This window comes from Chlamydotis macqueenii, chromosome 10, assembly GCF_036417535.1.
Source record: "Chlamydotis macqueenii isolate bChlMac1 chromosome 10, bChlMac1.mat, whole genome shotgun sequence".
NCBI lineage: Eukaryota > Metazoa > Chordata > Aves > Otidiformes > Otididae > Chlamydotis > Chlamydotis macqueenii.
In genome coordinates, this window is record NC_141565.1 from 5,106,573 (window position 1) to 5,123,039 (window position 16,467).

At 37.2% G+C, this 16,467-nt stretch overlaps 1 protein-coding gene across 10 annotated transcripts in view; it reads right to left on the reverse strand.

Moving 5' to 3' along the window:
* The window catches only part of DOCK3 (dedicator of cytokinesis 3), a 211,565-nt gene that overhangs the window by 115,833 nt on the left and 79,265 nt on the right, over window positions 1-16,467 (reverse strand). For all 10 annotated transcript variants that reach the window (XM_086755630.1, XM_086755629.1, XM_086755634.1 and 7 more), the window contains exons 7-9: window positions 15,312-15,396; window positions 7,048-7,089; window positions 6,085-6,239 (exon numbers count right to left, since the gene is read on the reverse strand). In XM_086755630.1, the coding sequence (XP_086611756.1) occupies window positions 6,085-6,239; window positions 7,048-7,089; window positions 15,312-15,396 (282 nt within the window). The remainder of the gene's footprint in view (window positions 1-6,084; window positions 6,240-7,047; window positions 7,090-15,311; window positions 15,397-16,467) is intronic.

Below are 16,467 nucleotides of genomic sequence, written 5' to 3' on the forward strand. Positions count from 1 at the left end.
AACTGTTCCCCACAGCTCTGTCAGCATTTCAGCTGGCTTCCATCTTTGGGTAAATTGGAATCTTCACTCCTGATAGGAATATATTCAGTTAGGATAGCTTCCTCTTCCTATTCTTTCCTCTTCTCTGCTATCTTCTCTAGGCAAAACTACACAATAAAAAGTAATACCTTTTTTTTTCTATTGCATTCCATCTCTTGTGGTTTGGTTGTTTTTTTTTTTTTGGCTAACTTTTACGTTAAGTAAGCTTTCTCACGTGTTTCCTGGGGCACTACAGGATAATGCGGGGAAGAGTGTATTACTGTACATCCCATCCTTCATGGTTCTTCGAGTAACATTTCCAGAGCACGTTTTCATTAACTTTAAACTATTCTAGCTTAAGGTTGCATGTCTGTAATATAGGCTTTTTAGACACACTTACATTTAATATGTATCAAAATATAATTGTATTAACCTCTTAACAAGATGTGTTGGGAGCATCACACAGAGAAACACTGTAATAGCTCAGAGTACTTTCTTAATTTGTTCTATGTAACCACTTCTGGGTAACCTTGTTATACAGGAATTAAAGAAAAAGAACGCAATATTCTGAAAAATTGCTAAGGAATTCCTCTGTTTCTTTGTTTCCAAAACCAATGTAAAGATAATATCATGAAGACATTGCAAAAATAGTTACACAGATTTTTGAATTAGAGAGAATGGAATAATGAATGTTAATAATAAAAAAAAAAATCATATAAGCAGGAAGGAGAAAATATAATGTGCACTACGGTATGTTATCTTGTAAGTGAAGAGCTGAGCATAGGGCAGACGGCACAAGAGCAGCAAATTAGGAACAACTAAACTTCAGAGCACTGTACAATGCAAACCAAAGAATGTACTTTCAATGTCCATCTTCATGCACTTATTACAAAAAACCAACATCAACAACACAAAATCTGAAGAGTTTCATTACCATGCCATTGCAAATGTTCCTAGCTGCCAATCTCCACTGTAAATTTACATCTAAAAATACGTACGACCACCTGTTGCTACTACTACAATTGTTTAAGCTGAAAATAGTCATTACTTAAAACAGCCACTACTCTTAGTTACCTCCTTCTCGTGCCACATCATATACTGCCCTCCTGAGCATTTGGGCCATATTTTCCTCTCTTCCATTTGCTGCCAATGTACCTACAGAACCCATGTGTGCACGTGTGTGTGTGCATTTTTCTCTCCCTCTCCACATTCAACTCCAGCTGAGCTTTTGCTTTTCTAATTCTGTCTTTGCATGCTCAAGCAATTTCTTATTTCTCTCAGGCAGCTGATCTGATGCATCTGTCTGCAGGTCACAACAGACCATCTTTGTACTCCATAGAACAACAATACCAAGATAAATTGACAGCAAGAAAAGACACTGCGCAGAAAGAAACAAATAAAAAAAAACCAAAAAACAAACAGAAACCCAGGTAGTGCTGCATTCTGACTCAACAGAGCAGCTGAAAGATCATAAAGGCTTCTCCTAACAGTATGCATTAAAGAGAGGAGATCATCAGCAAACATATGCCCTCTACAGACACCACGAGACAATCTGGTCTACAACAAAAATGCCTTCTCTCTGTATGAGAAATGTACACGTGGACTACTTCTGCCAAAGCTATCAACACTGCCATGGATACTGATCGCATCTTCCAACATCCCCAGTCACGAGGAGGTCCATTAGAACAGGCAGGTAAACACATAGTAAGTGGGCACACGGAGGAGTTACAAGCAGAAATATGCACCACACTATTTTCCATGCATAATTACTGAGTAGGCCCCAGTTTTTCAAATTCAATCACATTCAAATTTATTTTTTGTTCTATGCACTCTCCATAATTAAGGATATTTCTAGACAATAATAAACTTGTAAGCCTCAATGGTTTAAAACAGGGTAACCGGTAAAACAGTGCTAGAAATATCTATTCTGGTTTAACATGCAGTCAGAATAAAAAACTCTGTACATGTTTAAACACAGAATCACAGAATAGTTTGGGTTGGAAGGGACGGGGGGGTGGGGTGGGGTGGTGTGGGGGGGGCTGGAGTGTGCAGGCATGGGGTCTCATGGGAGACCTGCAGGCCATGCTTCTTTTGATGCAGCGCAGGATGTAGTTGGCTTTCTGGGCTGCAAGCTCACCTTGCTGTCTCATGTTGTCAGTACCCCCAAGTCCTTCTCCTCAGGGCTGCTCTCAATCCATTCCCCGCCCAGCCTGGATTTGTGCTGGGATTGCCATGACCCACATGCAGGACCTTGCACTTGGCCCAGCTGAACTTCTTGAGGTTTTCATGGGCCCACCTCTCCAGCCTGTCAAGGTCCCTCTGGATGGCATCCCTCCCCTCCAGCGTGTTGACGGCACCACACAGCTTGGTGTCATCGGCGAACTTGCTGAGGGTGCACTCTATCCCACTGCCCATGTCACTAACAAAGATGTTGAACAGGGCCGGGCCCAACGCAGACCCCTGAGGGACGCCACTTATCACCTCTCTCCACCTGGATATTGAACTCTGAGTGTGGCCATCCAGCCCATTCCTTATTCTCTGAGTGGTCCATCCGTCAAATCCATATCTCTCCAGTTTAGAGACAAGGAGGTCGTCTGAGACAGCGTTAAATGCTTTGCACAAGCCCAGCTAGATGACACCAGCAACAAACTTTATGAAGAAACAATCAAACTGAAATTTATTTATCCTTTTTCATACTTAGTGGATTCTTCAAGCTTATTTTCAGTAAAATTTATATCTTGCTTTTTAATGTGTAATTTCTGAAGTAATGTATAATTTCAGGCATTTACTAGTAAAGAGCTAGAGTAAAGGTAGCTAAACCTGACTGCTTTACTGAATTTAGTTTATTTCCAGCCATCAAAATAATGCAGCGGAAATGTCTTTTAAAAAAATATCTTATTCATTGCACATTTTTCTAGCACAGATAACACTCTAGATCAGATTTTCTACCAGTTTTCCAGCCCCTTTACAGTAGTTTCATATAGTCCCTACCTCCCTGCTTTACCATATCAAGTTTAATCCTTCTCTTCTGTCGAGGCATGAGGCGCATTCCCATATAACAGAATCAAATTAGTTTGTTCTGATGTGACTTGGGCTTGACAAATCTATGTTGGTGTTTACTTATCGTCTTGTTAGCTTCCAAATGCTAACAAATAGTTTATTTGTTCCAGAAGTTTTTGCATTTATCATCTGATTGCAGTTGACCTTCTTAGGGAGACTGAGGCAAAACAGCTATTAAATACTCCAGTTATCTTGGTAACATCTGCTGATAGCGTAACGTCCCCTTTAATCTGTTCAGTTATTTCTTGATTTTGTGAAAAAAAAAAAAAAAAATTGCTGCTAAAGCATTATAGAATTATTCTTCTTTTGTCCTTGATGTCCTTTGCTAATTGCACTTTTTTCTACAAGTTTCTGTCTGTCTCTTCCCATTCCTGTGTGTGCCATTTCATTAGTTTCTCCTTTTTTTTATATTTCCTTTCAGACTCCATTTCACCAAAGAATACGTGATACAGACTTTCTGTTGTTGCCATATATTTAATCTTTCCTTCATACAGAAACAACTGGCATTTGTGTCCTTCAATAGCATTGTTAAGGAACTGACAACTCTCAATTTTTCTCCTCTACATCACATCACCTCTTTTTTTTTTTTTTTACGTTTATTGACACCTGCTTTAGTGAAGTTCATCATCTTTACGTTCACATTTTCTTTCCTTCCTTTTCTAGTTGCTATGAACTCTACCATTTCATGACCATTCATCCCAAGGTACTTCTCACAACGGTGCTGTACTTCCCCAGTGGCTGTAACTAGGTCAATTTTCTCATCATTTTCCACTAACTTCTACATGGCAAACAAACTGAGGTATTAAAGTTTAGTAACTAAGTTTTTGTGCTACACTACACTGATGTATTTTGTATGCATAAATATTGGACAATCTTTACAACAAAAAATCCTAAATAGTTTAAAACATACAAACAGACTTTCATCCCTTTTGGTCTGAGCTATTACCTAATACTCAGATTGAAAGGTTGTTTCTGTTGTGGGCTGAAAAAGCTTACTGAGGCAGACATTCATCCATCCAACTTTATTTACATACAAATACTTCTTTTTATAATTCTCTCACGATTCAGCCACTTCTTCCTTCATTTACCCCTAGGTCTTACCCCTCTGACAGCAGCATGTTACGCATGCTACCCGTATCTCTCTAATGTCATCTTTTGCCTGCTTCTCATTTTCAGACAGCACAAACCAATAAACATGGAACAGTACTGTATTTGTATTCAGAACCTGGGAATACATCTCAAACTGTATTTCAGCTGTTGCTCCAGCCTTCTGGTTGGTAACCGTACAGGCTATTACTTTAGCTCTTGAAAAACAGTGGAACTTTCATTGATTATTCACTTAACCTGACTGGGAAATAACGGTTGCAACCAACAGGTTCAATGAGGTTTGTAATCTACTATCTGTCCAAGCCACTCAACCTCCGGCTGGAACTATTTGGATAAGAAATTTATCAACCTCTAACCATTTCAGAAAAGTCAATTTGTCCTTTCCATTTAGAATGCAGCATGCAAAAGCTTTGCTTGTTTTGTTTGTTTGTTTGTTTTTTTTACCTTAACGTACTATTTCCTGAAGCATACAGAAAGGAAATAACCTTAATTCTTCAAAGTAGATATAAAAACATCATTCTAATTTTGTTTGTCTGTTTTCTAAGTTCCTTTTCCAAAACAGAGCTCAGCCTCATTACACACTTTTTTCCCATCCCCCTCTTTGGAACGTAAGAAAAAGTAAAAATCATGCTGTTTTCACTGCAGTAGATCACTGAGGCATAATACGAAGGGCTAAGTAATAACAACTGTTTGTACATGAAAGGATTATTATAGATATTATAATCTGCATGAACTACTCTCTTTACTTTTTCTTATTATAACCATTATTTTCTTCTTTTTATCATTGGCAAAACCCCTTCTTACAGCTTTCCCACTCAATGTTTACATATTATGCAAACTGCAGCCCAAGACAATTCATCCCCTTTGGAAGCAATTTCTGAGGCCTTCTACAGTCATGGCAGCAGCTTGTCCCTTCCTCTTCCCTGCAGCTACATGACATTTTACTGCTTTGTGGTAGGAATTAATTAATTGCGGGCAATCTTGTTTTGACTTGTCATTTGCACCTTTCCCTCTTAACAGTTATGTTGTGTTAATCCTCTCAATAGAGGAATTATAGGCATGGCCTTCTAACTATATCAAAAATGCATTTCTCACTTAGTAGGGGTGAAATAAACATGATGCAGCATCAGATTAGGCATTCTTGCCATATTCTGCAAAATTATCTTTAAGTTACCTAACAACGGTGGCAGACAGATTTGTAAGTCACAATCAAGTCACGATACACCACTTTTTTAGTGGGATGTATTCTGAAGAGCTACAAAACTGTTATTACTTTACTCTGAACTTTCTTGGACGAACATTACTCATATAATAATACTCTTCCAAAGAGATGAAAGAACATTTTAGGGCTCTTTCCTCAGTTTCAACAAATCTGAATTTAATTTCCTGAAAACTAGGACAGTTTTGACCATGGCGGCAAATGCGGTCTGTGCCAACTGCCACGACATGCCTTAATCCAAACTCAAAAAACCCCCACAAACACATCGTAATTTAGATCAGACCAAGTTACACTTACTTAATTTCCAAGACACAATGTGTATGCTGCAATACTCTACTACTTATACTGTTTTCAAAACACATGCTTGTAAATGAAAAATACAGCACATTTCATATTTGCTGACATTAGTACCAATTACCTCACATACTGAGCAGCACAGTTGTCCAGCCCAGACACAGGGGTGAATACGAATACTTTAGTTTATATTGATAGCAACAGAGTAGTGAAAACAAGCTATACTGTGACACACCTGGAAGGCAAGGAGTGGACGAGAGTTCAAGAGCCTCAATTCAGCAAACACACAGCAGTCCTCTTTTCAAAACAGTCATACAGTGTTCTTTTTTTTTTTTTGTACATTTTTTTTCCCTAGGAAAGTTTTCAGTTATTTTATACATTCCTACCTGATCTGCTTGCCTTCTCGAACATCGTACAAAGAAAAAAAAACATCTGTGTCTTCTCCAATTGTATTGTAGGTGAAGCTCTTTAGACTGAGGAAGAAGTGATGAGGCACTGGCATACGGCAAGCTTCCCCATGACGCGGACGAATTGTATCCACCTGATTAAAAACAATGAACATCATTTTTAGTTCTTCACAAATAAAGGACACATGACCAACTTGATAATTTTAACTGAGATTCTGCTCTCCTTTCTCCATTAAGTAAAGGCTTAATCTCAAACAAATTCTACCTTGAAGATACACGACAAAGTTTTCTTCTTCTATTTTTTCCATGTTTAATTTGAACAGTTTGAGAAACCACAATAACAAAGTAAATATGAGATAAATGGTTGATGCATTTGAAATCTATTTTTATCAAGTAAATCAAACCAATCCTATTACCCAAATATTGCCTTGATTCTGGTACTGAAAATGAACTACAAGAAGATGGTGCTAAGGTGTTTCTTGATGATTTCCATTTAAAGCAGACAGACTTCAAAGTATTTTTAACAATTACATTTGTTATGTTATTTCTTTTCTGCAGCTGCAATTCATTTATGGAGGTCATTTAGAATCAGGCTTTACAGGCTAATACTTTCTGCAAGTATAACAAAAATAAACCTTAACAATGGTTGATAACATGAGCAACCAATAAAGTAAAATATCAGAAATGTTTACATTCTGACTCATTATATCAAGATCTATCTACATCAGTGAAAACTGGGGGGGGGGGGAAAGGAGTGTAATTACAAATAAAATTATCCTTTAATTTTTATAGAATCATAGAATCATTTAGGTTGGAAAAGATTCTTAAGGTTACCAAGTTCAATCATAAACTTAACACTGCCAGGTCCACCACAAAACCATGTCCCTACGCACCACATCTACATATCTTAAACACAAAAATTCCTACATAGATGATGTTTACCTGTGATGTGCTCTGCTGGACACTGTGTCTACTTGACAAATGCTGTGGAGATACAAAATAGTAAAATTGAAACCTTTCTGAAAGTAAGATATACTTACTTTATATCTGTGTAATATTAGAACAGCAATTTTAAAATACAACTGTTCAAGATTATGATGAACTATTCATGGCCTTTTTTTCACAGCATATAATCACTCACAAGACCATCAGCTTTTCTAAAGGCTTTTCTCAGTTAAGTCATTTGTTACCCTAACTATTTGAATTTACAGGTGGTATTTACCTTAGCTTTTAATGTAAACAGCTGTCAAAAGCTAGAAAGTATTTCCAACACTGTAACAGCACTTCTTTTTGAAAAGTCCACCATTCTACACTGTATAATCTACATGTTCTCTTGCTGAGCGGGCAGATACTTCACCACTAATCCAGCACGCTGTCTATGAAAAGGTGCATTTGTTAAAAAACCACAGACATCTAGAAAGAAGCATGGATTTTAGACTTCGTTTAAACTTTTCACTCTGATCAGAAAATGAAATCCTGATAAATGTTTAAAGACTCTTCTAAGATTTTAGCTGGCCAACACTTCTAAAGAAGCAACAGTATAAAGAGCTACATCTCCGAAATGGAACTCAGAGGATGATCCTGTATTTAAAGCCTTTTATGCTAGAAGGAGATGTTATAATCAGAAAATGGATTGCAAGACTCACTGAACCCATTTAATCTCCAAAGGGAGATTTAAATACTAATTTAAATTGAAAAGGTTTCAGAGAGCTTTAAAAACCATATCATTAGTGATTCTGCCACGACTGTTCCACACATGCACATCTTAACATTAGCATTTTAAACTGAAATATTAACATTAACACTACCACATGATAATAAATATTCTCTTTATTTGCCCCCACCTCTGTCCTTCTACTACATACCCAACTTCTTATTCTGACCAAACATACACACCCTGTAGTAGGACCAGCACGATCTGTTGACAACCCTGTAGCTTTGAAAGAGGTGAAAGCAAAAGATAGTCCACAAAATGTATTTGGCAATACTTGTTCCAAACTATGCCACTGTCTTTTACACAGAACAAAAATAAGACTTTTTACCACAAAAGGATAATCTTCATAATGAGACTGAATCAGGAAGATATTAAGTTAAACGGCATATTTTGACATCTGTTTACATTCACAGTTACAAAAAACGTCCTTTCATAACATCAGCAGAAGAAATAATGATCTGCAGCTCCATCGTTTGTCTAACCACTGCACTGTCTGCTCAAGTTAAAACCCTCTAAGTTCAGGTGGCTGAGTTGCCTAGTTATGCTTTTTGTCACCTGCAACCACTCAGAATCAGCTGGCATAGAAAAGACCAGTTACTTAAGCTGCTCAAGGTATCCTGGCTTCTTCTGACTAAAATTCATCCCTAAATCCGAGCAAGAAAGTGAGAGATGAACTCAAGCAACAGAAATATGAGAGCTGGTCCAAAAAGCCACAGTTTTCTCAGTGAACACAGACGCTTACAGAGTGCACTTTTACGTACATGTGTAACACACTAAGTGGCCAAAAATCAGGTTTTAAATTTTTCACAATCAAAAGACTAGATTTCACTAACTCCTAGCTTTCATGTTTCTATACTACCACAATACAGACAACCACTGACTGAGTTAATTTTTTTTGGCTAGGCAAAGTGCCCGAAGTGTACTTGTTCTCTTGGAAGCCATTTTCGAGTACATGAACCACAGGGTGACAGAAAATAGCCAACATGGATTTACCAATGGTAAATCATGCTTGATCAAGCTAGCTAGCCCTCTAGAGTAAAATGACCAGATCTGTAGATGAGGAAAGACTATTGGCTGTTTTCTAACTTAAGTTCAGCAATGCCTTTGCCACAGCACCCTTGTACCCAAATTGTGAAGTTACACCTGGATGGGTAGACCAACTATATTGGTTAAAACACCCCAACAAACAGTTGGATTGTCAGGCTCAAAAGATAGTGGTTGTTGGCATGTATTCTTCAGAGATCTATCTTAAGATCTATGCAGTCTAATAAATTCCCATGTGATCCTAAATTGGGGGCAGCAGTCAATGTACTCAAGGAGGAGGCCTCCATTCAGAGGGATCTAGGCAACCCAGAGGAATTGGTTAAAAGGAGCCTTACAAAATACAGCAGGACAAATACATCAGGCAACAAGTCCTGCACCTGGGACAGCCTAATCCTTCCAGGGTGTGGGCTGGGAATTTACAGGCATCAGTTTTACCTTTATTTTTCCCCAAAGACAGTTGCCTGTTAAGGTTGTGCAAACTTTAACGGACACGATGATTCATTTCAGTATATCTTTCCTCATCAAAGTGCTTTCTGATGCTTAAACTGAAACCCTATCATTGCAACCTGGGCCCACTGATTCTTGTCTTATCCATCATTAGCATGAAAAGATTAATTCAGCTTGTGATTCCATGACAATACCAAAATCTTCTCCTACAAAACCACCTAAGCTTGTAGCATCCCAACCTGTACTTCAGAAGCAACAACTGATTGTAGAAACTAAAACCTTGCATTTATGATTCTCACTTGTATCCTACACTTTTCGGATAATTTCTTCAATTTCTTTACATAATTTTGAATTCTGATCCATTCCTCCCATGTACTACCACTTCCAACTTTGTGGTATTTGTGTATTTAGTAAATGTACTCTCTATCTCATCATCCAGTCATTAATGAAACATGAAACACTACAAAATGTAGGATGACCACAAGAAATTAAGCTGATTCATCCCTCCTTTTATTTAACCAAATTATTGACAACCATTCTTCATCATTTTTTTTTTGAGTATGGGTTTTCTAATTAGCTTTATGTTTACTTTACAGTAATTTCATCTAGAACTAATGACCTTAGGAGAATTTCAATTAAAAAAAAATTAAAATCTTTATGAAAATCTAAATATGGCATCAGCTGCTTTTCCTCTATCCACTAGATTAATTTATGTTCTGGAAATAAATTGGAACTTTTAAAAACTGCTTATTCTGAACAAGTTCACAGTCACTATTACTCACCTCCTTGTTGCAAATAATTAGATTTTTTTTTTTTATCTTCCAGCAATTTTAACAGGGAGAGAATGTTTATTAGCTCCTCCTCCTCCATCACATTTTTTTAAAGGTGTAAAGTATACTTGCCCTTTGCCACTATTCTGGAATGCATCTTTCCAATGATTATCAGTAAGACATAACATGTCTCATATGGCTTGTCCAGATATCCCAAATGAAGCGTGTATTGTTCTAAGTCCCCTGGAACCGTTAAGTACTTTATAAACTTTTCCTCCCTGTTGAGGTGTGACTCCTTTCACTTTTCCACAGTTATCACTAGCGATGTGACATGGTTTACCACCTTACCAGAGTCTGAGGGGGGCAAAAAGGACATTAAATGCCATGTTATTTTCTTGCATCATGGGCCAATTGGTTTCCCCTTAGCATAAAACCTTTTCTTTAGTTTCCCAATTACGACCAGTTTATTTATATAAAACTGGTTTTTGATACAATTGACAATATCTGCTTGTTAGATCTTAATTTGTGCATTGCCTTTCTAATTTTTCTATTTACCCTTTTGTGCTATTCTATTATATTCTTCTATACTTTTGCTCTTCTATACTTGCTTTTGTAATCTTATTTTCCCATTCTTTCGCTCTAGTGACTGAAGGCAATGAAGAATCCTTAATTTATCCAACTTGGTCTCTTAGTGAGTATCTTGTGGTTTTGTTTTTGATTCATTGAAAGAGCTATCAATTCTCCTTACCTCTTTTTTTTCCCCACCAAACCCACTTCTCATGATAACTTCTCTACCAATACTAGTTTTTATTGTTGTTCTTCCTCCTTCCTTTGCTAACAATGCTTGGTAAGTGAATCCCATCACTACCAAGTCAGCATCAAATAAACTGCTTTGTATCTTCATATTCTCAACCAACTTCTTACTAGGGTTTAGAACCACATGTACACAAATCTCTCCTCTCACAATCTGCTTTGTTAAGCAAACAAACAAATCACAAAGATATTTCATAAGCTTTCTGCACAGTTTGTGTCCAGTTGGTTTCCTTTTCTAGCAGAGTTCTGGGCAACTGAAGTATCTATTTTCAAGTTTTATAACTACTCATTCTTACCAATCTCGTTTTCCGTCTGAATAAAGAATAACGAATTACAAGGTGACGGTAGCATTAATTTGAAAGTTGTATTATTCATTAGGAACTCTGGTAAACGGCTGGTATTTTTTTCCAGATATTTGAAACGACCAAGCACTAACATAGCCAAGAGTTGTGTCTTTCATTCACCTCTTAAATTCATCCTGAAGACACATACACAAATCAATAAATTTACAGAAGAGCTACGCATATTTAATTGCCATGTTTGAACATTTCTGATTTTTGCAAATGCCTCCAGATATTTGTGTCCTGTAACGTCTTTCACTTAAAAGTGCTATCGAAGTGCTTCTGACATTCTGCCGGACTTGTGTTGCTAAACGACAGCTTCAATGTAGTGGCAACGCCAGCACTGAGCTCTGTGGCAGAATTCTGAGAACATATTTTCCCACAATTTCAAAAGTAATGTAAGTTTTTTAAAAAAAGTGTTAGAAGTGCAAATATGTAGAGGGAAATTTGGTCTGCTTCAGGAGTAAAGCCACAATTTCTGACAAATGCTGCACATCCTGAAGCAATTAATATTTAGCTTCATTATGAGTAACTTGGAGAAACAGGATGTATCAGGCCTCAAAGCACAACAGTTTTCACAGAATTTCACAGAATTATTATCAAGATTGGAAAAGACCTAAAAGATCATCCAGTCCAACCATCACCAATACTTCTCAGCTAAATCATATCCCTCAACACAACATCCAAACGTTTCTTGAACACCCCCATGGTCGGTGACTCCACCACCTTCCTGGGCAGTGCATTCCAGTGCCTGACTACCCTTTCCGAGAAGTAATATTTCCTAATGTCCAGCCTGAATCTCCCCAGGCGCAGCTTGAAACCATTGCCTCTAGTTCTATCACTGTCTACACAAGAGAAAAGGCCGACCCCTAGCTCACTACAACCTCCCTTCAGGAAGTTATAGAGAGCTATAAGGTCTCCCCTGAGCCTCCTCTTCTCCAGACTGAACAATCCCAGCTCCCTCAGCCGCTCCTCATAAGGCCTGTGCTCCAGACCCCTCACCAGCTTCGTAGCCCTCCTCTGAACGCATTCCAGGGCCTCAATGTCTTTCTTGCAGTGAGGGGCCCAAAACTGAACACAGTACTCGAGGTGCGGCCTCACCAGTGCCGAGTACAGGGGGACAATTACCTCCCTGTTCCTGCTAGTTCTGACAAAGCGACGAATGTAGTAGTCACAAATATACTTAGCAATGAAAAATGAGAGCTAAAAAAGATGCTCAACTTTTTAAATGTAAAATTCACCAAGAAAAGTAATGCTAAGTCTAATGATTCCGTAAAAAATGCTTGAATTTGGTGTCACAGATAAGAAAGACTAATGTGTTACCTCATCCACTGTACTGCTAATACGAGACTGTTTTCTATGGTACATTTAACATTCTACAATCCTGTAAATATGAGAAAGTAATTTGGCTCTCAACTACTCCCGCAAGATTATTTTACAATGTAAAACCTCATTGCTCATTTGAGAGTTCATTAAGTATTTTGTGAGGAGTAAGGAGGATTCTCTCCCTGGGTTTTTGTTAAATAATAACAAAACCAAAACCACATTAAAACAACCCTAAAACAACAAAATCCACCAATACATCCCTCCTTCAATTTCTGCCAAATTTAAGTTAAAAAATAACAGGTTTTCAGCAGTTCTGGTTCCTGCAATTGCCTTGGGACTATGAACTATATATGATTAGACAACCCTGTCTTCCTGAATCTATAAACTAAAGCAACAGTGAAGTGTGAACTGACTAACAGTCATGTCCTGATACCAGCACAGATCTGAGCAGCAAACTGTGCTGTGGACATTTTCTTTAGGACTAAGATAGGTGACATAATCAGACTACTCTGATAATTAAATATTAGCTATCTGCTATACTACAACCGTTCAGAGTACAAAAACCTGCAGCATGAAACAAAGTAATATAGCAATTCTGTTCGCAACTCATTTGACACGCTCTGAGTCATTACTGATTTAGTTTTGTACCGAGTTACTTCTATACAGGACTTGAAGGACAACTGCTGTAATAGCACCAAACTCTCCTCAGTCTACAGCAAATCAGGAACAAACATTAAAAATTATAGTACTATAGAGTGATGTGCACCAGAATTTTTAGGTAACACAATTTTTACCTCTTTCCATGAAATCCACTGTTATATGGTGCAAATAAGCCAAAACAGTAACAGTATATAGCCTGTTTACAAAACATGCCTTTGTTTTAGGGAAAAGTACATCTTGCATATCAAAAAAAACCCCACCTAGACACAGACCTAGCACTCCCTAATCTTAGATAGCTGAAGGCTAAAGAACATTTTAAAATAGTAAATTAAATATTTACTAAAAGTGAGCAAAACTGTAACAATATTTATGTAGGAAAAAAAAAAAATCACTATTTCCCTTGAAAAATATTAAGCTAAGAAGCTGTACTGAAGTAATTACAGGTTTGGGTTCCCCCCCATTTATCTTTGCTATGTACTAATATGAATGTACTAGTGACTAACAATGACGGAAGTTGCAACTCACTGCAGTGAAGGCATTGTACTACTTTTCCTGAAAATCCTAACACTCCTTTTCAAATGCACCACACATGCATTCTAAGGCACACGGCAACACAACAGAAATGGTGTTAATGTTCAAGGACCAGTTTTGCTTAAGTTCACTTATTCATTGGTCTCCCTCCTTCCTATCGTCCTTTTCTGTAAGCCCAGAAATCTTTGAAACAGGGCAAAGATTATCCATGCAACCCCTACAAGCAGACTTTTCACTGAAGTATTCTTAACCTGCATCTGCAGACTCTCCTGAAAGAATCACAGAGTACCTCTCATGGACCTTCTCGACTCACACAAACATTTGACGAACTCCAGGCTCGAGAAGCTTTAATTAATGGAAGAAGTAGGCTGATCAACACTAGATCCTACAATAGGAAGCAGTTCTATTTTTCCCAGCAAGTTAATAATTGTTGTTTGAAGTAATGATCAAGTAATCCAAAGGCATGTCAATCAGTTAGTCTTCTTCACTATAAGTCAATAAAATCTGCCAAGACATCTGCCTGGCTATGGTGCTTTCAGACGAATAGACCTCTGCAAGATATTACCAGAGTTGATCTCCAGAGCTTCTAAGATTTTGTATTACTTCCCATCTGACAGAATTCAGCAGTATACTTGCAAAAGACAGTGGCAAACTGCAGATTTTGTAATATGTCTCCAGAATACATGCAGGAGAAAGAGGGCTAGAAAACCTGACCTATTAAGAAAAACTGAAAGAAATGGGGTTCTTTAACGTAAGGAAGAGAAGACTGAAAGGCACTTAACAAGTCCTCAAATACATCAAGAATGGCGCATACAGGCAGGAGTAATCTGTTTCTCTGTGGACACAGCAGGAAGATGTGAAGCTTCACCTGCAGCAAGTAATCTCTATGTGTAAGACCACCATTAATAAAACTTCCAAGCTGTAAGAATGGTGAACTGAGCAAAAAGATTGCCTGGGGAGGCTGTGGAGTCTTAAAGACTGGAGATTTTTAGAAACAGAGAAGACATTCTCAGAAATGACAGAGACACTTGATCCTGACATGAAGCAGGAGAATGGACTGGAAGACCTCTTAAGATTTGAGTCCTATTTTTCTTTAATTCTACAAATCAATGAAAAAAGATTATTGCTACTTCATTGAATGCTAGTATATTGATTTTAGCAAAAAAAAAAAAAAAGACCAAAGTTTAAAAGGATTCCCATTAGCTGCATGTGACAGATCTACTTTTTAAAACTTATTTTGCTGCTTCTGAAACAATAGATTTTAAAACAAACAAAAAAAAAACATAGGAAGAAACAGTATTCAAAGTTACCTTCATCAGCTTTCATACTCTGTTACTATGTATATAAGCACACTATTTCCTAAAGAAAGTTGGTTCATTCTTACTAAACTGAGGGCACTAGAGACACTGACTACTTTGGTCATTAGGTTGTAAATGAAAAAGACATTTGGCTTACGACATTATTCTAATAATGAAAATATACAAGAGTAAAGAATAAAAACTTTTTCCCTTCTTTCCCACCCAAGTGAAAATTCAAAGGAATCTCCCACAGATTTCTTACCATTTTATAAAGGTCTGAAACACTGATTTGATCTGAATCCACAACCTCAAAGTCCTTCCGAGGAACTAAATCTAGGCCCAAATGTCTGCAAAAGAGAAGAAAGGAACAATGGTAAGTATAATACATTAGAGTGTTCACTATTCTCTACTATGCGTGCTTACTCAATGGCAAGGACACAAGAAATACTAAACTACTGAAGACTTTTTGCAATTGTTAATCATTAAACAGATAATTCTTCTAATTAAAAGCAAGTATCAAACAAAAAAAAAAAACACTAAGAACTTGTTACTTTTTGTTCAGTGCAGCAATAGCAACTAATGCTAGATGAAGATTTTGGCCAATGTGTTGGTGCAGTATCCAGAACATGTTAATATCATACATGGAAGTGTAGCAGGCAAGTAAAATCAGTACTCTGGTTTCCGCTGCAGTATCTGAGTAAGTTCCTTCACTATATGACAAAACCCCACCAGTAACCCCACTCAAATGTGCAAATAGGTACCATGCCTTGGGAAGCTGCTTTGAAATTCCTGGTGTTCACGCAACTCCCAACTTTATCACTGTATAAATATAGTATTTTTTCTTACAATGAACAATAACCGCAATGCCTACAAGAATTTTAATTTGTAACACACATAAAAAAAAAATCCTTACTGTGAATGGTAATAATATTTTGGCTAAAATCAAATATATAAACTAGCTTTTAAAAAAGTGTACCAGTGCAAAGAGGATAACTAGTTAGGAAATTCTGTAGCAAAGAAAGCAGTTCAGATCACAGCCGCATGTGAGTAGTAGACAGAATAAGCTATTTTGCATCCAGATAAATACATTAACAACTACTAACAATTAATTATTAATTGTGGTCTGCAGAACAAGACAACCTAAAAGGTGTCAAAAAACAACCTTTCCTCTGTAGATCTTCAGGTTCTGATGCATAAAGAGTTATGACAATTACAATAAAATGCTATTCTAAACACACACATTCAGAGTAGAATTAAAGAAACACATGAATGAACCATTTTCCTGCTTTCATCTTACATAACTTTGATACTTCATTTACAGACATTTTATACTGAAATTCTTTATATCCTTAAAGAAAAAAAAAAAAAAAAAAAACCAGAAGAGATGCCCTCATGGACTACCTTTGCACTCTGTCACT